This window comes from Chlamydotis macqueenii, chromosome 7, assembly GCF_036417535.1.
Source record: "Chlamydotis macqueenii isolate bChlMac1 chromosome 7, bChlMac1.mat, whole genome shotgun sequence".
Lineage (NCBI taxonomy): Eukaryota > Metazoa > Chordata > Aves > Otidiformes > Otididae > Chlamydotis > Chlamydotis macqueenii.
Genome location: NC_141562.1, coordinates 9,696,904 through 9,719,140, shown reverse-complemented (window position 1 = coordinate 9,719,140; position 22,237 = coordinate 9,696,904). Strand labels below are relative to the sequence as shown.

Sequence of the window (22,237 nt, the reverse complement as noted above, 5' to 3'; positions counted from 1 at the left end):
CCTAAGAGATGGTAGACAGATGTGAAAAGGGAGTTATCCATAAAGCATGAAAGTTAAATTACCAGCTTTCTAATTTAACTTTTTTTAATTTGGGAGATTTCTTTACAAAGCTTGAGCCTTTTTGTTAGAGTTGGGATATCTTATGATGGATCTGCAGTATGATGCTTGCAGTGAATGAATGCATCATCATGTTAAAGGTGATTCTTTTAATGCATGGAGTTATTTAAAAAAGGTGTACTTTATTGCCTTTAGTGTATATATTTGACATAAAGTTAGTATCTTTGATGTTGACATTTTATATTAAAGCATAATGATTTTTTCATTTGCAAGATATACAGGTGCATTGTAGGCAAGTTTCTTCTTTATGGATACAGATATGTGAATGAGATGCTGTGAATGCTTTTTGCAGTAGATGATGCTGGTCATGGTGTTTTTGAGCTAAGTCGCACATTAGACACCTAAATCCACATGCAGGTGTGTATTATACATTGTGAGTTAAGTGTTTTGCTGTAGCCGGGAAGAAATGCTCGTGTGCTTCTTTGTACGCCTAGGTGAGGGTTATGCCTCCAGTGTGCAGGAATTCACTTAGTATTTGAAAACTCTGGATTTGTGTGTTTCTAAATGGAAATGTGCTCTACCAGTTCTAGGATGTGGATTTTGGTATTTTCACTAGGTTAGGAGCCCCTAAAAAGCCATGTGTCTGAATGTGTTTGTATCTTTTTAATGTAGATCTACTTCCAGAAATACAGCTCTGGGGCATCCTGTTCATTTACAGAATCCTAAGGGTACTTCAATTTGCATGAATTTAATGCGCTTTGATTTTATCTTAAGTGTTTCTTAGTGACTCACATTAAGGTAATGCTTGCTGTGGTAACACAGGATATTTTCTATAGCTTGAATAAATATAGTATTACTTGCTGTGTGTTGATTCCCATCATGATTGCCCTGTTTAAAAATTTTCATGGTGGGTTTTTTTGGGTGTTTTTTTTGGTTTTTTTTTAATCCTACCAGTTGTGTATAGGTCAGTGAAAAGAGAAACACAGATAATAGTTTCAGGGAATAACATATGAATGACTGCGGTTCAGTGTCTTTACACCATTGTAAGACCAGCAGGTGGAACTGACAAAAACATAAAATCCAGGCTAGCAAAAGCATGATACTCTGTTATAACTGGCTTGAAAAAAAAAAAACAAAACAGAAACCTGGTCTTGCAAACACAGAATTTCACATAAGAGTAAAACTTGTCTTAAGATACAACATTGAAACTTGGAGACTTCTCAAAGAGTTGTTGTCTGAATTGAAGTCTTTAAATAATAGCTTTTAGACAAGTTGTTTGTATTGGATAGCCAGGCAAAACAACAGACTAAGTGCTACACAAAAGGGTGATGGAAACAGAGTTAGCTGTCCAAATAGAGTGGATATGTAGATGAGTGTGGAAGAAACAAAAAGCAGTATATGAGAGCAAGGAGATCAGAATTCTCAAGGCAAAAATTTTTGAGGCAAAGATATGTTCTAAAGCAGATACAGCTTTAGAACGCAAGTATGATGTAAAACAGACCAAAATGATGTGCCTGTAAGTTGAGATAGAACAAATGTTTGTTGTCCTTCTCTTGGAGTTGGAGTCCTTCTGTTCCAAATCAGATGCATGGAGTGAAATTCAAGATAAAAGGAAAAGCATGAATGCTATAATTATGTTTTTGTCTCATACCTTTTTAACTAGGTTTATGTGTTCATATATTGCTGCACAAAAGAAAAACTTTTGAGTTCACTTACTGAACTTATGCAGCTGTTCCCCTGTACCTCAGGTCTTATACATGAATAAGATGATGACCAAAACAGACTGCAATTTCCATACAAAGAGGAAAAAATAGCTAGGAATGTTCACCTTGAATTTTGAATATCAATAAGATCTGTAAAAAAAAAAATAAAAATGCTGTGGTCAAGGTGGATGATGTGTGATTATTTTGTATCTCATAACATAGACCTGCGGGAAACTGAAAAAAAGTAATTTTTAAAAAATAGCTTTTAGTCATATTTTACATTATAGTTTTTTCAGTTTTTTTATATTACTGACCACAGGTTTGTGCAATGTTTTGTGGGTTTTTAGAATATAAAGTCTTAAGTATGTAATTTAATTATTGTAACACAGTTGCAAAATTCAGTTTGCTGCTCAAAATAGGTAAATGGAAAAAAGAGCCAACTCCTTTTTAATCTTCTTTTATAAATTTCAGAAGGGATTTAAAAAAGGACAGTTTATGTAGAAAACCAAAGTTGGGGGAGGGAAATGTGAGCTGAATAACACATTACTGACAAATAAGTGCTGGTGGCAGGTATTTCTCTGGAGTTCACCAAATCTGTGTGGGTTGCTTTATAGCACCGTGGTATAGTTAGCCACAGGAATGTACTAAACATAGGTGCAAATGTATATAAAATTATGTTGTTTAATGTGTGGTTGATTCAGGTCTAATATGTGTGGTTTGTTTTTTTTTTTTTTTTCTTCTCCTTAGATTCAAACACCCTTTAAGGACCAATGTACCCAATAGCTCATGGAAGAAAAAAATCAAATCAGAACATCCTTGGTTTCCAGGCTACCGAAATATGGAACAAAAACTTTAGGAAGTGTCTTGCAACCTATGCCAAATGGAACGGCTGTTAGTTTAGCAGGGAATAATGATGGCAAGAATTTTGACAAGCACAATGGCACTGTTCGCATGTCTTCCTTTTCCTTCAACTGGAAAAAATCAAATAAATACCAACTTAATAATCAAAATGAGAGAGAGACTAACTCTAAACATAACTCTAATGAAAAATTAATTGATTCTGAGAAGTACTCTCAGTCTCAAGGAGCATTGGGTAATGATGTGCTCAGGGTGGGTTTGAACAGTACTACTTCGGTTGCGTCAAAAGCAGCAAAGCAAACCAATATGTTTGTATCTTCTACTGAGGAATTAAACCCAAAGTCTTTGCCTGGACTCTCTAGTTCAGCAAAATTCGCCAAAGGTACCCTGTCAGGAAGGACCTCGTATTCCGGACTCAGTGCTCCAAAATCTCATTTGAATGGATTTTATGGAAATAGGACGGTGGTAGGTTTGCAGAGACCTAGAGCTAATTCCGGTGCCACAAGGACAAGTTCGGGAGAAAGCCTGGCACAATCTACAGACAATAGCAAGGCTTTTTCCTGTGAAAAAATGGTAAGATCACAAAGTTTTTCACATTCCATTCAGAATTCCTTCCTTCCCACTGCATCTTTAACCAGGTCACATTCCTTTAATAAAGCTGTGGATCTTACAAGGCCTTACAGTCAAAATCTAGCTGCCAGGGCATCTCAGAGGTCGACTCTCTTGTCAAGAAATGCGCGTCAGTTGGATGTACCCAATGGAAATGAACCTATGAAGTATGGATTTACCAGGCCCTACTCTGGTATGTTGTCTCCTTGTTCAAAGAAGCCCCCGCTGTCAAATGGATCTGGGTCAGCACCTTCTTTCGGATACAGGTTAAGTCGACCTTCTCTGCTGAAGCCTACCAGGCAGCGATTTACTGGAAATATCGTTGTGGATGGCAGCAAAAGTATGACTCCTGAGACATGCGTTGTGGAGAACTCTGACATTTCGACAAATATTAATAGAGCAATTGAGAAAAACAGTATTATAGAGAGCAGTGCTCAAAGAACAGAATCTGATGAGGGCCTGCATGAAAGTATGGGCAAACACGGGTCAAAAGTCATGTGTATGAGTGATGATGGAGATGAAATATCTATATCTTCTTTGTCATCTTCTGAAAAGAATGATTTGAGTGAAGACTTCAGTGATGATTTCATAGATATAGAGGACCCAAACAGAACTATACAAATACAGAAAAAGGAGAGCTGCCTTCAAGAACTGGAGCATGGGAGTATAACGTCTATCGAGCCATTCACTTCTCTCAAGGAAAGTGGAGGATCTTGCTGTAATGCTGATGACTGGCTTGATATAAACGTGTCTGGTAAATACTTTGTTCTGTTTGAAATTTTAGATAGTAAATCAAGATTCTGTAACTGAAATTAAGTTGTTTTATGTAATTATTGATTGCTTATGAGTTGTTTCAGAACAGAACTTGGGTCTATGCTGGCCCATTTCTTTTATTACCGTGTTTTTTCTGCATGATAGTTATCTTTACCCAGCATGACTTTGAAGGGCTCTTTTTCTTTGGGTTAAGAATGAATGATACCTCCTTTAACCACACTTGTGGTAGGGTTGTGGAATTCCTTAGGTCCTTGCTTTGCCATTCGTTTATCTGGGCTGGTGATCTTTTAAGAAACATCTTTCCTCTTCCCACCCCTGCCTCTATAGGCAGAGGACAGCTGTAACTGCTTCCAAGAGGTGGAAATAAGTGTAGGGTGTCTAATTAAATCACTTAGATTATAAATAGGAATGTCACTGGTTTGGGGGGGTTTTAAAGCTGTTTTTCCAGAGGTATGTTATATTAATTCTTTAAAAATGAGTGAAAGCAATGAAAGATGTTTTTAAAAGCTGTATTTTCAAGTCTTTTGATGGACTTCTCATAGTACATGCTTGTTTTAAGAGAAGTTATAGTTGAAAGATTGAATCCAAAGGAACTACTTATGGATCCACCTTCTAATATGTTAAAAAGACACAGAATTCTGGAAAGCAGCTTGCATGATGGGTGAATTAGTGCAGTGTGAAAGGCTAGCAAAGATGTAGGAAGGATGCTTAGTTGTAGGTACCAAAGCAGCTTGAACTTTTTTTTTCTTTCTAGGATGAGCGAACAATACTGTAGAATGCTTTCAGATATTTCTGTTACAGTACAGTTTCAGAAAAAATAATGCACCATTAATGCGCATCTCATCTCAATTTTTATTTTTGGAATTTTAGATTTTCTTTGCAATCTTGACTATTCCTGTTTTCTTTAAGCAGTGGATGACAACAGCGAAAGCACAAAGCATACTGTCGAGAATGTGATTTCTCCAGAGATGAATTACAGAGCTGGGTCCTCTTTTGAGCTTTCTCCATCTGACAGCTCCGATGGCACATATATGTGGGATGAAGAAGGGTTGGAACCTATTGGAAGTGTTCATCCATGTGGAAGTTATGAATCTTCAGAAATGAACAGCATAGTATGTATTTATGTGTGTAACTTGCATAATTATAGTTTTGAGTTTATTAAGTATATTTTAAAAACAGGATTAACATATTTTTAACCTGGTAATTGTTTTCTCTTTCTCCTGTAGTTGATAGCTTTTTGAGACTTGTTTAGGAACTCCTCTTTCTGGACAGGTGACTTTGATTAGGCTATTTGCACACATGATTTTTCCTCATTGTCAGGTTAGGGCAGAAGAAGTCCTTACTTGTGCATTCTCATGGCAGTGCTCCCAAAGAATAAAGGAATTCATTTCTGTGAATGATACATTAAATATCTCCTACCAATCTCGAAACCTAGGAGTGGAAAAGCAAGAAAATAGCTATTGCCTGCCTGACTTCTTCCATCATCTTCTTCCTATTTTGTAGTATAGTATACATATAGGACCCTTTTGAACCAAAGTTTATTTTGATTTCTTAGTTCAAGCATAGAATCTTTAAGGTAGATACCTGACTGTAGTTCACTGTAGCAGGACTCTTTGTATGTCTCAAATGCGATATACAAGGTGCGTAACAACCTTTTTGCTGTTGCTAAACTCGTAACTGATCTGCAAGAAACATCATTCAGTCTGAAGAATGGATGGAGAGTTGTTGCAGTGCTGTGACTCTCCACCTGAGGTCGGGGAGCCAACCTTGAGGTTTTGGTGGGCTTGAGGAAAATACTGTCTGTCTGTCCTTCATCCCTTTTCGCTGTTCATGTTAATTTATCCTGTCTTTTGAATCAAGCAACTCAGATTTTACTAACATGATAATAACAGTCAGAACTTCTAACAAAAAGAACTTGGTGTAATCAGCGTGTTATGCTTCACGTGTTTCAGGCATGTTAGATACCGTGTCACCACTGCCAATTTAGTAATGTGGATACCAGTTTGGAACTTGGACAGGGGTTGTGGCACCTGTTCAGACTTTGATTTGTAATTTTATTGGGGTTGTCTGCTCTAGCCCAAGAGCAGAACAGCAGAGACTTCTGAAAATTTGGCATAGTTATGTAATTATATTGTTATGTGTAACTACAAACAAATTCCTGATATATTTTCAGCTGCTTGTGGTATTGTTTTCTCTCTGTTTAAAGTTATGATGCTGGGATGTAGTGCTTAAAAGAGTTTAGAAATGGTTATTAACTTTTCATTGTAATTGTGGCCAGCTTGAAAAAGCAGTTTGAGACTTTTCCAGTATGAGCTGTATTGCTTTATTGATGTTTATAGGGGACAAAGAAATTTAATGTAAGCCACTGCAAAAACAAACACTTTTTTTTTTCCCCAGACGCATGCCAGGAAAAAAAGGAGGTTTTCAAACTTAGTCCTTTGTAAATTTTAAATATAGATGTTTTTGATATATACAGTGTAATTTATAAAACAAATTGAGGATAATACTTTCTTATGCTTTTGGACTATGTATCTAGGTTTTTGATACGTGACCACCATTGGTTTATGTATGTATGAAATTATGGTCAATGCTCTGATGGATAGAAGCTGTTGTAAGCCTTGTAGAACAGAGATACATTAGAAGCTTTTGATATCTTTGTTTGCTGCTTGGGTTTATTTCTTCCTTTATTGAAAATAAATGGCTTTTACAGAGGACTTAAAAATGGAAGAATTAACTTACTAGGTTTTGAGGAAGTGGAGAAGGGAGGAGGTGCTAAGTAAGACTTACAGTTGAATATAGAAAATCGTGTTTTTTTTCCCATCCATTTTGATTTTTATCCTGTTAATGCTGTTTCATAATTACAGTGTTTGCTGTACTGTTTGCTCATGTCCTGTGTTTCAGCAGCTTACTTTGACACCTAGCTACTTTCCTGCTTCATGGCAGAAGGCTGCTCAGTCATGTGAGGTACAACTTCTACTGTGTTTTGTTTCTGGGGTTTGTTTATTTTGGTTTTGGTTTTTTTTTTAGTACAGGCTTTCATCAATCCTGTTGCTAGCTAACTAGGTCAGGGACCAAGTTAAGGGTTATAGTTAAAACATATCTTCATTTCACTGCCTGTGAGTGAGAGTAGTTATAAATGAAGCTTAGGTTACAGTTATTTGAATACAAAAAGACCTTGTAAACAAAATCAAGTTAGATTACAGACAGGGAAAAAAACCCCAACCAATGAAGCTTGATGTGGATCTACACATTTGCTGTGTCTCTAGGTTTGAATTGTGCTCATGATTGTAATATAACTGTCTTCATTAAACAAAAAAACCCCTACAGTTTACAGATCCAAGCTGAAACCAAGATTTTGAAGAGTTCTTAGTTCCTGTAGATGAGTTCTGTTTCATTGCAGGGGGATACTATCAGTATTGGGCTTGTTTGTGCCAATTCAGTGAGCGGCTGAGAGGGTTATCATTCCATCAAAGTCTGGTAGCTAGTCTGGTAGTAATTTCACATCAGAGTGCAGGAAACATTCCCCCCGCCCCCCCGCCGTTTCTTGGAATGGGCATTTGGGCTGTAGTCTAGTATATCAACCTTGCTGCACTTTTCCTTTCATTAATTTTTGTCTATAAATACTGTTCAACGTACATATAAGTAACGTGGCTTAAAACATCCTAACTGGAGTCTCATCGCTTCTTTGCTTAACTGATAATTATTCTTTTGCTGTAGCAAGGTTTGAGCTGTTTTGTTTTCTCCTGTCCGTTGTATTAAGTACACTCATGAGAAGCTTTAGTCTGTGTTTATTCAAAGTGAAGCTCTGAATATTTCTGGAAAGACAAAGTTCTTATTTACATTAAGAATAGGATAGATAATAGAGTTGTTATTTTGTGTGTTGTTCTGAGGCATGTGCTTTTTTAAAAACACTGCAATTTTCTGGTGCATATTAGTCTGCAAAAAGTATAAATTCAAACTGAAAATATTCCATTAGCATTGGCTTCTATCTTTAGTGCTCTCTAGAGAACAAGTTGTTGCGATGTGTGTGTCTGTGGTTTTTGTTGTTGTTTTCTTTTTTTCTTTTAAAGCAGTTTGATTTGGGCAAATAGGTTTAGACAGGAAACTTTTAGGAGTGTTCCCTGTATTACCAGGTCATATCAAGACCCTATCTTAAAAAAAGACAGCAGAGATTGAGTCTTCTGATCTCTTTTTACTGTAGGCTCTAGTAACAATGTGAATATTTGTATTATGTTAGTTTTTCCTGAAACTTATAAAGCTAGTACTTTGGGTATGTGCAGAATGAGCATCAATGTAATTATAAGGATATAGGATTATGGAATAATAATTAAAATCTGACTTGAAGAGACAGATGGATTTTAGCTGCTTTGCTGGGAATTTAATTGCTTTTGGGATGAAATTTGGATCTCAATGGAATGAATCTGTTTTGACATGTGGCCAGAATTTTAGCAGAGTGTAAAATAGTTACATTTTTCTCTTCTTCCTAGGTAATTTTATAAAATCTTGTAAGATCTTGTCTTGTTTTTTTTCCCTTTGTGATTGAAACCTGGGAAAGGGCAATTCTGACTTAGTTTTTGAGACTGGGTAGAATGCTTTCTGGTTCAAGAGGCATAGGTACTCACAGTGAAATATGCTGGAATATACTCTGCTTCTTAAAGAAAGTAGGCTTGCTAAAATACCATTGTTTAATTAAATCATTAATTTCTTACGGTGATTTAGTTATTTACAAGTAGTTTAGTGTTAATTACCTTAATTTTTTTAGTAATTCACTTCTCACAATGACTTTATAGTAAGCTTAAAATTGCCAGTTTGATTTCTCAGATGGCTAATTTATTATATGAATTCAAACTTGTAATGTGTGTTTAATACATCTACTTCTGCAGAGTGAACTGTTCTAGATGTTGTCTTCCCATCTGCCTTTCTTTAGTTGTGTGTTCTCTTCAGGAGGCTAATGCTTAAGCCATAGTTCTCCTTCTATGAGAAGCTGGGCTTTTTAAGTTTTGAACTGTTTTGTTACAGCCGTAACAAAAATACAAGTGCAAGTAAGCTTAAGGTAATGTAAAAGCGTGGAATAAAACAGCTATTCAGATATGTAAGGATTGTTTTTTTTTTTTTGTTTTTTTAAAGTAGTATTTGAGATACTTTTATGAAGTGTAAATCCCTTAGAGGTTGCCATTTGCGGTAAGATATCTCTCACCCAGTGCGTTTTTTTTGCTAAAGTATGTAGAACTATGATAGAAATGATGAAATTATTTTGGTAATGACACAGTGCTAATTCCAAACGGGTAAATATTGAGTCTCTGTACTGTGCTAGCAGCTCTACGTAGCAGCCGTTGGAAGCATTTTCAGCACAAAATCTTTCTGAATTAAAAGCAATGTTTACAGACTTGAACTCAGTTTCAGTAGTATACTGGAAATGAGTTGTGTTCTTATGAAGTTTTTCATAAGAAGCAGTGTTTGTTTATTGAGTCATTCAGTACAGAGTATTCAGAAGGTCTTGTGCTTCATTTTCATCCATGTGACAGGATGTAGTGAAACTTAAGTATGTATCTCCGTCTCGACATAGACATTTCTTTTTCGCTGTAACTTTCTGAAAAAAGCAGCCTTGAAAAGAGCCCTTCAGGTGCAAGCTACTTGCAAGAAGCTCACATGAAAAGCAGTTTCCATCTAATGAGCTAGTTTAAATTTGGAGATTTTTTTTCTGCTTTTCATGTTGCAAGTGAAGTGTCTTAAGATTATAAGACACTGAAGGTAAATGTAAAAGAAAGGCTTAAAAAAAAATAACTGCTTTGCTGTGTAATCTTCGTTTTTGTGTCAAAGACTATATTCATATAATTTTGTTATTGAAACAAAGACTCTTAAATTGATTTAGTTTTTCATGGTGTCTTTACGTAAGCCATTACTGAAACCCTTAGGTTTCCAACATCTAAGGCTTTTTTTTCTCCACATTCTTGTATCTGCTTTTCTGTCTGCAAGTTGATATTAAAATCCTCCATTAGTGGAGATGTTCCAGTCAGGAAAGATTTGCATGCCATTCAGCTTTTTCTTTTTTTCCCCGGTAAGAGACAGAGTCAACTGAATGGTTTTGTTCACCAATACATTGAGTGTACTTGCTATTAGTATAGAAAATAGCTCAATTAGCTATGAGTAAAGAGATCCCAAGTGCTGATCTGCCACACTTTGTGATTTTCAGTGAGTCTTATGAAGTCTTATTTGTCTATTTTTAGAATGAATGATCAATTTAAAATGACTAGTAATATTTGGTGTTATCATCAGTATGTCGTATATTATTGGTATATTTGTGCCTTGTGCTCAAATTTAGATTCTTCAAGAGGAAGGATTTCTTAAATTTATTCCCAGTTGTATCACAGCTCTGATTTAAGCAGTGCAGAAATGTGCTGACATAGCTTCTTCCAAGACACTATCTCATCTCTTTCCCACAAATGTGGTCTTTCTTTCTTTATTTTTTTTTTTCACATGTATGCTCTCTATGCTTTTATTTGGCTGATGTATATATGATAGAGGGAGTGTAGTTGAGCTGGCTTTCTGTTTTAGTGGAAGGAAATGACAGGTAAAGTTGAGGAAAAAAAAAAATGTCAAAAGCAAATGTCATGCTACTTTGTTTAGATACTAGCAGTGGTGTTGATTGAAACTTGTAATTTGCAGACAATTCTGGGTTTATTTCAGAACAATATTTCCTGATCTTCTCCCTAAAAAACCGTGTATCACTGTTTTTCAAAGGTGAAATGAATAAATTTTCATATATGTGAGTGCATGGGAGTTGCCTGTTAAGTTCCTGAAGCAGCACTGCTTTTGTGGACTATATTATTTAATAAACCTTACTTTCATTGGCAGTTCTGGGTTTTTTTTCCTAGACTGTATCTAAGATTTTCTGAAACAGATTGAAGTCTTTGTCTCAAAATTCTTAATGTGGTTCAGCAGAGAACAACAAAGATCTTTCTCAAAGGAGAGACTTTTTTTTTTTGACAGTCTGTACTCAAATTAACAGTGTTGACTAATTGCATTTCGTCCTTTGTTAAAATTAATGTCTTTTGGCTAATAAAAAGTTAAGCTAATACAGAGAGTTAATTGCATTGTGTACTCCTATGGTGCTTCCTCAAAGTAGTTGGTGTACTTCAGTTGGGCACTTCCTTAAGAAGGGTCTGAATTTGTTCTGTGCCTGAAACCACGGGCTGGTTTCCCCTCGATCAGTGCTGTTCTGACTTGAATTAATTAGAAGTGTATATTTAATAATGTCATCATTTTGTTTCTGTTTTTTTTTTTTTTAATTTCTTTCTTTGAGAAGTTGGTACAGGGACAACTAATAACAGACTTGAGAATTTGTGAATGAATCTAGATGCCCAGGACTTCAGTGTGGGACTGAGGTTGAAAGCAACGACAAGGCATTATTCTTGTGGTATAACAATATTTAATTAAGTATAACGACCCTAATCTTGGAGAATCTTCTCATACCTCTATTAAAGCAATTTGGATTTTGAATTAGCTGTGCCTCTTTTGGTACCTGAAGATGCTATCTAACAAGCCTGTGAGACCCCAGACATTTAGTCTTTCTTGCTACTGCCAGTTTATCTGGTCACTGTTGCAGCATAACTGGACCACAGAGGAGGAAACTGGGCAGTCTCTCCCTGTAGGTGTGTGAATGGATACTGGAATTCATTAGCATGTCACTGTCTGTGGGAACGTAGTAGCAATGTAGGGGGATGTTTACCTAGCTATTACCTAGAAAGTATTCAAACAAACCAATGGTAAAGGCGCTTCAGAAATCATTTGATGCAGACATGTAAATCTCTAGGGACAATAACTGAATTTCTAAGTGGCATATCTGTCTAATTGGATGCGGACACATTGTAGAAAACAAAAAAATATCTATGAATCTCCTGGGAAGCGAGTAAGAGCAAACCCAGAGGCTGTCAGATACTTTGCAATTTGTGTTGCACCTCCTTCTCCATTTTTCTTTGTACCCAGGATGCTGGATACCGTTTTTATGGACAGAGCTGTGTGACACATATCATCACTGATGTGGAATGGCAGCATGGGGTTCTATATTTTCTGCTTCTGATCAGAGAATTTTCATTTGTTGAATTCATCGCCAAAGGAAAGTTGTCCTGCGACACAGGTTGAATAATTCATTGGTCCTTCACACTCCTTTACCTGAAAGCCTGACTTTTGGCTTTGTAGGCCAATATTTCTCTTGGCCAGAGATATCAGAGTAGCCCGAGAAGTCTTCTGTGAGATTTTGGCAAACACTATGTTTGAATTTTGCTTGTATTATAAAAGGATGTCTTGCAAGTACATTATCTTGGTAAGCTGACATTTCTCCTTAGGATGTCTGTATGAAAGAGCTTTGTCTTAATTTGTTTTCTAAAATTTATATAATGGTTCAAACTTCCTGCTCAGAAATACAGGGATTGGAATCTAATACATGTTGGCCTTAAAAGGTGTTTTTCATTGGCATGCGTCTGTGTGCCACTTACCTGAAGCTGATGTTGCTGGTAACCTCTACTTAAGCTGATAAGGCCGTGTCCAAATTGCATGCTCTTTTTTTCTCGACATCTTCATGCCGTGTTCCAGAATCTAACCAAAATGATGCTGACTCACTTGAAATGTGCTGTTCAAACTTCATTGTTTTTATTAGGTCGTATAATTGCTTTCGTTTTTCTAGTATTATAAGTATAGAAATTTCTGGCATTTGTTTTTCACATCCTCAATTTCTAAAAAACTTTCAGTTGTGCCGAAAAAAATTATATTTGGCTAACTGTTAGACTGCTTATTTATGATTTCAAAGCCTCAAAAGTCAGTGTCACCTTTTTGCATTTATTCTCCATTATGAATAGATAATATTTCTGGACGTATTAAATTAATGGAAGAGCATCCTTGATTAACGTGTCCACAGTTAAGCTTTTAATAGAAAACTATGCAACTGCTCTGTAAAACTCAGTCTGTATTATTACTTTTCTTAATACAGAACTAAGAGTACAAACTGGTTTCAGTATGTTCTGTTAGCAGAGTTCCTCAGCCATTCTTTCACCAAAGTTTGGTGGCAGGTGGTTTTCTGCTCGTGGCAGAGAAAGGAAGTAGAGACCTAGATTTCAGAAGTACTGGCTTCAGAGGGGAAATAGGCACACTCTGCCCTCCCACCACTCTCTAGGCTTCAACTTCAGAGCTTAATTATTTCAGCAATGGCAGATAGAGAGAAACTGGAGTATTTAATGAGATGGTGTTTCTGTCTGTCTTGTGTGATGTACATGTTCCTGCTGTCAAATGTTACTAAGAGGTTATATGACAATATTGCAGTGCACAAACATCTTGTGATGTTGGTTTGAGGGGCAGGACATTTTGTGAACAGGCTCTTATGGCACATTACATTTTTTCCTTCGGGATGGGAAGGCATGTATGCCTTTGAGAGCTGCTTGATTCGGAACTGACACAGTAGATCTTCTCATGCTGGTTTGGCTGGTAAAATCAAGTAAGGCAACTTCACTTGTACTCTTGTGTTTCATTTGTGGTGGCCGTTAATGACGGCTTTGAATTTGTGTGGTGCAGAGAGAGAAAGCAGCAAATGATATGTTGTTGGGTGAAATATGAGAATAAATACTGGTAGAAATTAGTATTTTTAATTCATAAGCTAGTAAGTGACGTCTCCTGCGTGAGTTGGTAACTACTATCCAGTGTTCCATTTTAATGTGAGTTTATAGCTATTGCTTTTTTTCTTTATTCTGCTAAATAGCATCAATTTTCAGTAACAGAATTACTCTAGTGTACTTCATCTAACTGTATTGCTGAATTTAGGTCTCGCACATTGTTTTCCTTACTCCTAGGAAAGCTTCAGACCATAGTGAGCAGGTAAACATGTGCCCAAAGAGAACAGTAGTCTTAAAGGTGAAGTATTTTTTTCAAGTATAAATAAGAAAAGCAATTTAAAAAAAATATGTAAAACTAATCAAGACATACATCTAACCTATCTAACTGGGTTTCTGAACATTGTACAGGCAACTTGATTAAAAACACCTAGATTGGCACAATTTCCTTTTACTTTTCCTTTTTACCTAAAATTGTGTCTTAATAAGTTACACAAGCATCAGTATTGAATCTTTTTCCAAATTATTTTCTGTTGCGAAGCCTCAGAAACTTAGAGGAGGGGCAATGTGTGTGTCTTATATGTGTTGGGGTCAATTGTTTTTGTAGTACACACAGCTTTGTTCCCTCTGGATGAAATGTATAGCCCCAATTTGGGTCTTACTGTCCCCATAGTTCTAAGTATGGGATACACTTTAACTTCTTTTCTTTTCAAGAACACTTAACAATGCATTTGGGACATATCGATGCCACCTGCAGTCTGATATCACGTATAATTTAGCAAAGCACTGGTTTTCCACATCTGAGGTGGCTCTGAGTAAACGGTGTTTTTGTGTTCTTGGTTCACGCTGTTGAAATGTGGCAGGATGACGTAGTGAGAATATACTTTTGCAACAGCGCAAGCGGCAGCATGCTTCCAGCATTGGTAGCGGTTCATATAGATATTGGTCAAAACAGAATTACTCAAAAATAGCTAGGAGGTGCTTGAGGATTGTTTTGTTTCTAATTAAAGAAACAAGTATATTAAGCTGACTGTATACGAATAGAACACATTAAAGCTATGTTACGAGTCATATTCAGGTTGCACCAAAAATGTAGCTAGGGTTTAATTAAAACTTACTACACAGAGGAAATGTAATTTGTCTCCTGGTAGCAACCCTGCCCATGGTGTTCCTCTGAATGCTGAGGTTATGGTTTGGTTCCTCTCAGCTGGCAGTTATTTGAAGCCTCCCTGTTTTCCTTTAAGCTGAACCTTGCAGCACGCACAAGTGCAAGTCAGTGGAGTGAGAATTGTTTTTGCCAGTTTAGAGTATCCTTAGCAATTACATATTGCTTTATAGCGTAAAATGCTCCATTACTTGTAGATCATTACTGTAAAAGTAATGCTGAACAACTGATATTGGTAGACTTTCCTGAAAACAGACTGGCAGCAGTGAGTGGAAGGGACTGCCTTTCCTCAGCCTCTGCTACTTCTATGTTACTATTTATGCTTACTGCTGATGGCTTTCAGTTACTGTCCTCTGTAGTAAATTGGAAACTTTCTGCTTAAAAGCATCTGCCTGTTTAAAGGAAAAAAAACCTTAAATTTTGCAGGGTTTCTGCAGGAAGATGGGCAGAACGCTTTCCCTTGTGTTCAGTTTCTTTTTTGTAGGCTCGTTACCGGGGGCTAGATGGCAGTCAAGGAATGCTTTTTGTGTGCTACGTGCTGAGAAAGTGCTGTTGCTTATGAATTGAAGTCTCAACAGAATGGTTAATATTTCTGATTTTTCTTCTTCCTCTCCCTTCATCATGCTATTGAAATTCAGATTTCTTATACAGAAGCCTAGCTGCTCCTTGAGATACAGTGGGTAATAATCAAATAATTATTTCCTTTCTACTTTCAATAAAACTAGTTAGAGCATCCAATGCTTCTCGAAAAATGTTTTCAAGAGTGAGAAATCTTTATTTAAGGCTGTTATAACTAATAGTTAGACATAAAATATTGTGGTTTTTCAGAACAAAGTTCTTGTTGCATTTGTTGTCACAGCAGCCCTCTTTTACAGAGCATGAGAAAAAGATGAAATACTTGTTTGGATGTCGGGCTTAATTATCTTTAATATGACTTGCAATGTAGAGCGTTTAAAATATCTCCCTTCCTATCCTATTTTTTGTATTTTGCAGAGTTGTATCCGTTCTCCTCCATGTGTGATTTCCTCCGTTATGATGATGTTATTTACAGTGGGTTTTTTCTGTTCAGCCCCGTAGCCTTCCTGGGTGCCCACTGTCCTCTCAAAGTGAAAGAAGTCTTTATCGTCTGTCTCAGTTTTCTGCGTTCACTTAAACGTTCTCTTCAGTTCTTATTTAATGTTACCTTTGTATTGAGTTCCTATTTCTTGATTCATTTCTTCTCTATCTACCCCACCTCTTTCTGGGGTGTTGTCAGATGCTGACAATTAGCACTGAAAAAGACCCTGGAAGTCTTTCTCTTCTCTGCTGTCACCCTTAAATGGTGTTTGACTTGTGCAGTTATCCTTTAGCTGCCTCTAGATGACTGATTTACCCAGTCTGTTCAGTGTTTGTTTTTAAAAGCCACTTCCTTTTTTTTCATCCTTCAAGTACTGTGTTAATTTCTGTGTTACCCTCAAACTCTTCACTCCACCTGAGGTTTTTGGAAAGATTCTTCCTTAGTTCTCTCCCTTTACTCAATGCTTATAATCTGATTGTTGAACTTTTTTTCTGTGATCTTTTTTCATTTTTTTTTTTTTCCACTCAATACCTTTTTTTTTTTAAAGGAAAATCCACAATCTTTAATTTTTTAGCATTTTGCCGGAAGAGGTGCAGCATATGCAAATACATATAAAATTATTGTGAAAATGTATGTGTAATTTCATGCATCTAAAGCTGCTAGGTTTTTTTTGAGCATAAAGCACATCTAGATTTTGTTTGCAAAAGAATGTTGAAATAAGAAACAGTACTGCTCTTTTTGTATAGCATAAGACTTGTAACACACTTTGACACTACAGAGATGTTAGTTACTTCCGGATGCAAAATAGTACAATTTTTTTTTCTGATTTCAAATATGAAAAGCGTAGCGAATCTTATAATCACAGTAATTTTTGTTCTTCCAAAATTATGCCAACTCGCTGCAATGATCCCTGCTTTCAGTCAGGTGAATGAACTTGTGTAGCCAATAAAAGGCGTTCTGCTTGGAAAGTACAACCACATGTTGACTGCAGTGTTCAAATGTCATGGCAGAAGCATCCAGCTGGGAGATCTTCACAACTGCAGAGACATGACTACTAATGAGAAAGTAGTAGCGTGTTTCATCTGGGATGCTCTGATGCCTTAATACTTTTTTTTTTTTCATGTTTAGCTGCAGATCATACAAAGAAAATAAATATGAATAACTAATATAAGGGTTTTAAATAGTGTTGTTTACATTAATGTAAGGTTTCTTTGTGGATATTTCTGCCATACTGACAGGATAATTGATGGATTTTTTTTTTTTAAATAAAAATATTTGGATACGCTGTTGTATACAATGAATATGTAATCTAAGAAAAGCTGTTGTATTATAGTGAAAAAGTGTATATATTGTAATGAATAATTAAAAGATAATTTTTCACATTTTCTAGTGATGCTTTTGGTCAACAAGAATTCAAATTATGGAGTAACAATTGCAAAATCTGTAGTTCTCCTTCTCCATTAGGTTTTTGGATTATTTTGCCCTTCTGATGCATCACAGTTACACCTTCCAGCTTAGCAAAACAAAAGCATATAGACCAGGTTAAGTTTTAGAGTAGGGTTTTGGGGTTTTTTTTATGTTCTGAGGAGACATACCCAAGTTTCTTATCTAGTTTGAAGACTACCCCAGGTTTCTTGTCCAGATTTCTCTTCCCTTCTACTTCTCAAATCTAGTTTGAAAGCTGTCACTTTGTGATGTTTTTCTGTTGCCCAGATCTAGGATCCTGTGAATTAACTTTTGCTTGATATGTTTATAGTCTTCGTGCTCTTTTTAATACTTGTTCCAGTAAATCCTGGAAGCTAGGTATCTTGTAGCTGGCCTGCTATTCAGCCCCATTTTTAGGATTTACTCTACAGTTGGGTTGCTGAGATGTGTATTGAGGCTTTATTATAATGTTTTTCCGTAACTTCAGAAATCATAAAGTAGAAGAAGCTTTGCTTATTCTGTAATTCTTAAGCCTGTTGGACTTGAAGAAATTTTTGACAAAAGGTGCAATGTCTGTTCATCTATTTTATCAATGTTTTTGTGAATAACATAATCTTAAAAACAGCTTTGCCTTTTTGTTTCTGATTGATAGGATGGGGAAATTCTGAAAATGAATTTGTTGCGATAAAGAATACAACTAGTGGTACAATACACTGCCACAGTCCTGTTCTAAGGATCCTCTTGGACATTAGAAGGATGCATTGGATTGTTCCATGGTACAAGGATTGTTCTGTCCTTTTAATGCTGCAGGCATGAAAACTCCCACTGCGAAGTGAATCAACCCAGTGTCAATGCCTACATCCTCTGTTGATTGAAGAGGCTTTTTCCACTCCCCTCAGCCCCTTCTCCAAGAGGAGTTAGTTTGATTACTCTTTTCTCCTGTGTGGTATCAGACGAAATCAGTATTGCTAGATTTGTAGTAATGTATTCATTGCCATAGGATCAGAGTCAAGTTAAGCACAGTATTGTGGCTTCGTTGTTGTGCTAACGTAGATGCCAAACATTTTGTTTAAACAGGATCTCTTCAGGAGTGGAAAAAGAATGAAGGTGACACCTGACTAGGATGTTTGGCTATTTTTTCTTTTTGTGGAATGTCATGAGGACATTTGTCTATTTTAAATGATTTAGTGACTTTGACAACTGCTTTTCTAAGTTTACAGAGAAGTATGATGTCATATAGAGATGCTAGATTTTCTAAGACTTGTGGGGTTTTTTTTTTGTGTAGAATTGTTTTTCACATTATAGTAATTATCCAAGAGACCTATAAAAGTAAGATATATTGGAGATGCTGATAGAATTCTATTCAGAGAGCATTTTATTTATTTTTTTTAAATTATTTTTAGTATGATTTAAATGTCAGTCTTTAAGCTACTTCTTAAATTGTTCAGATATGTTATAATAGTTTTTCAGTAGCTTCTAAGTTTGTTATCCAAGCCCAAACTTGGCCTAAGCTGGGATATTAGTTTCAGAGAACAGTGAGAGAAATTTAAATATCATACTTTTTTCTGTGCCGTAGACACATAGTATGTGTCTGATATCCTTTTAATGTAAAAACTGAAGAAAATATTTAAGTAGACAAAGGGCTTTGCTTCATATTTTAACAGTTTCTGGGATACTGTTTACTCTCTTACTGAAAACCTGAGATCAGCTTGAGGTAGACATATGAAATTGAGCTTAAAATTTGGCCATAAAGACTGACAAGGTTCGAAATAAGTAAAGCACCTTTGACTAATGGCAGTTATAAAATAAACTTGACTTCATAGTGGTCATTACTGATACTTGCTATAATACATTTTCATCAAAAGGAGTATAACATGGTACTTTAAGAATAACTACTGCAAGTCTGAAGTCTGATTCTAACCTACTGATGATTTGTTTGTACGAAGAGATTAAAGTATGACTAAATAAATGGAAGGTGCTATAACGTGCTATCATTCAACAAACTGACTTGTAATTACTGCTGCATTCTTTAAGTAAACAACTTTGAAAGTATACACCTGGAAATAGCCTGGCATTTTGATCTTTCATATTATCCAACCAGACTTAAGAGTAAAGTTTTTACTAAATTAGATTACCTTAATGTCAGATAAAACTTCTGTGAATGCATTGTCAGCAGCCAGGGAAAGTATTATGTGAATGTGAACATTGACAGTAGGGATGCCAGAAAGGTATTTATATACTGATGCTGTAGATGACACAAATGATGCTAAACTTAGAGCTTGGAGACATGCTCTCCATAGTTTCCTTTTTCTTCCCAAAGTGGTGATGTCTATCCTTTATTTTGGTTGTTTAAAGTTTTTAGGGAGTGGTAAACTTAGATATTAAATGATCTATGTGCATTGCTTGTGTGGGCTATTTTCTAAGCAAGAAAGTAGAAGATCAAAGAAATTGCCTGTATAAAACAATCAGGATGTACAGGCTGATCAAACTTAAGAAATTTGTATGCGTGTTCAATTTAAGTAATTACTATGGAATACTTAAAATGCATGTGAGCTTTTACTTCAATTTCCCACTGACTTCAGAAGTGTGTGATTATTATTGGAAGCAAGACCTAACTCACTAAATCAGTCACAAAAAATAATCAGTTGTTTTCCTTTAAAAGCCTGCTTGCTAAAGGTAGAACAAATGAATGAGGCCTAAGATCTTGGATTGTGGAAAAAGGTAAAACGTTGTTCCTAACGCTTACCAACAGTTCATGACTACCTCAGTGCAATTGCTTTTCAAGCAAGACAGCATACCTTGGCATGAAAAGAAAGGTACTGAATCAGTATTTTGAGCTTAGACTCTTCTCAATTCTGTGAACGTTCTCTGAAATAATTTGTTTGAGGGTTGCTTTTCTGAAATTGCTGTATGTTTCTGCTCTAACCCACGTACTCGACTTTTTCCTTTTTTCTTAATTCCAGTGTAATATACATTGTGTCATAAGCTTTCACCTGTCCACATCTTTTATGTTTAATAGGGAGGAAATGTAGACATCTATCCTTCTTCTAATTTGGGCCCATAATGATTTATTTTTAGGTGCATTATATACTTAGCTCAAGAAATGGGAAAGCTGGAAGTCGGGCCTCTTGCATAGGTCTAACTGTTAAGCTAAATTGAACTTAAGTTCGTGGACTGAAAAATACCACTCTTCCATGGAAGAGAGTGCTTCTGATGTATGAGGAGTTTTTAGAAACTGAACTTTATAAAAAGAATATTTTGCTTCTTCAGTTCATTATGATGGCCATGAATTTATACTGAACTTTAAACTTGTTCAGCTTGAGTAAAGGTAGCTGCTCTACCCCAGTCTACAAAGCATTAGTCTTAAGAACTTAATATTGTTATGCCTCTTGAGAAAGAGGTTCTGAACTCTATTCAACCGAAAAGTTAGGCAAAAACCCAAGCTATTGTAGGTGAGCTGTTGATGTGTGCTTAATTAACCTTCAATATGACATAGCACTTGAAGGCAGTTGCAGAAAGAATTTGCAGAATATGGAGCTAAGCTTGCTAAATGTGATGTAGTTGTTTGTCAGCCTTACCCTTGCCTCTCTATTTAATCTTTTCCCATCTCCCTCTACAAAATGAGTATTCCCTGCTGTTGGGATGCTCAGTTTATTCAATTGGTATACCAGTAGTCACAGATTATCTGTTTCTCACCTAATGCTTTTCCTGTTCTATTGCAGGGAGAGAGCAGAGCACTGCTGCCTGTGTTCGTTAGAAAACCTCTCTGGAGGGAGAGCTTGGGGACAGCATTGTAGTTTGACTTGGGATTTTGCAGTCCCAAACTTAACCTCTTTCTAGGTTATACCATCTTGCAAGTCTAATGCTAAATCAGCCTTGTGAAGTTACATGCCCCTTTAATATGCATTATTTTTTTCAGCTCTACAAATAAAATAGGATTCTTCCCTTAGTGTAACTTCTAAAAATTTCCAAAGTGTGTGTAGGGTTGTAGTTGGTGATGTAGTTGACCTTTGAAGAATTTTTTATTTCCTGTTCTTGTTGAGTTCTTTGCCCAGAATCACATTGTGATAATTGCTGTTAAGCACAGGTTATTAACGATATTACTGCCACGTACTGTGTAATGCACTTCATTGTCCAGTAGAAAGAACAACAGTGGAAGTCTGTAAATATAGATTCTGTAAGCGCTAGTGTGTTGATGGAACCTGCACTTTATCTTACAGCTATTTCAAGATTAGATTACTGACATCTACTTTGATATTCTGTTTCTCAAGTAGATAGCATTGGGAAATATTCAGAGTGAATTCACATGTGGCCCAGCTATTGCAAAGGCTTCGTATTTGCAGTATGGGGTTGCTTCAGTGTAGCAGGAATGTATAATTAGGGAAACATAACGAAACGTGCTGTTGACAGAAAAGTATGTTTGGCATCTCAAATGCTGACCTTCTTGGACATCGTTAGATTTCTGAAGTTCTGGTACAGTGATAGTGAAGTGCCTTATCTAGGTTTACTAGTTAACGTTCTGACAAAGTACGTTTTGATACTGTACTTTTAAAAATGCTTTTGCACAGCACTGACAAATTTTTTTTACTTATGTGTTCATGACCACTGTTCTAATTTATTTGTCATGCTGATTAAGGTTCCCTCAGTAGAAGAAAATAATGCTTGTTCATACTAATTTGGAAGATCAAAGCATGGTACAGAAACAATTTGTGAACTAACAAACCAAAGCTGCCTCTCAAACATAGTCGTTGTTGTTGTTTTTGTTATTATTCACAATGCCCTGGTATGTAGGTTTTGCTATTTCTTCCTGTAAATACTTGTAATACTACATGTAAACAAAATTATTCAGGTAGGAGTTTGAAATGTATTCCACCTTGCCTTTATATTGCCTGTGTTTTACAAAGTACATGTTAACTATTTCCATTTCATACCCTCCCCTAAGTCAATATCCTGCAGAAATGTAGAATATTTAATGTTCTGTGTCACAAAA

At 36.1% G+C, this 22,237-nt stretch overlaps 1 protein-coding gene across 6 annotated transcripts in view; it reads left to right on the top strand.

The window, feature by feature from the left end:
* CCSER2 (coiled-coil serine rich protein 2) overlaps positions 1-22,237 on the top strand; it is a 75,692-nt gene that overhangs the window by 12,316 nt on the left and 41,139 nt on the right. For 3 of the 6 annotated variants that reach the window (XM_086752406.1, XM_086752410.1, XM_086752409.1), the window contains exons 2-3: positions 2,508-3,981; positions 4,914-5,113. In XM_086752406.1, coding sequence (XP_086608532.1) covers positions 2,547-3,981; positions 4,914-5,113 — 1,635 coding nt within the window. In that variant the 5' untranslated portion in view covers positions 2,508-2,546. Of the gene's footprint in view, positions 1-2,507; positions 3,982-4,910; positions 5,114-22,237 lie in introns of all 6 variants that reach the window. The other 3 variants (XM_086752405.1, XM_086752408.1, XM_086752407.1) reach the window with 1 other exon arrangement.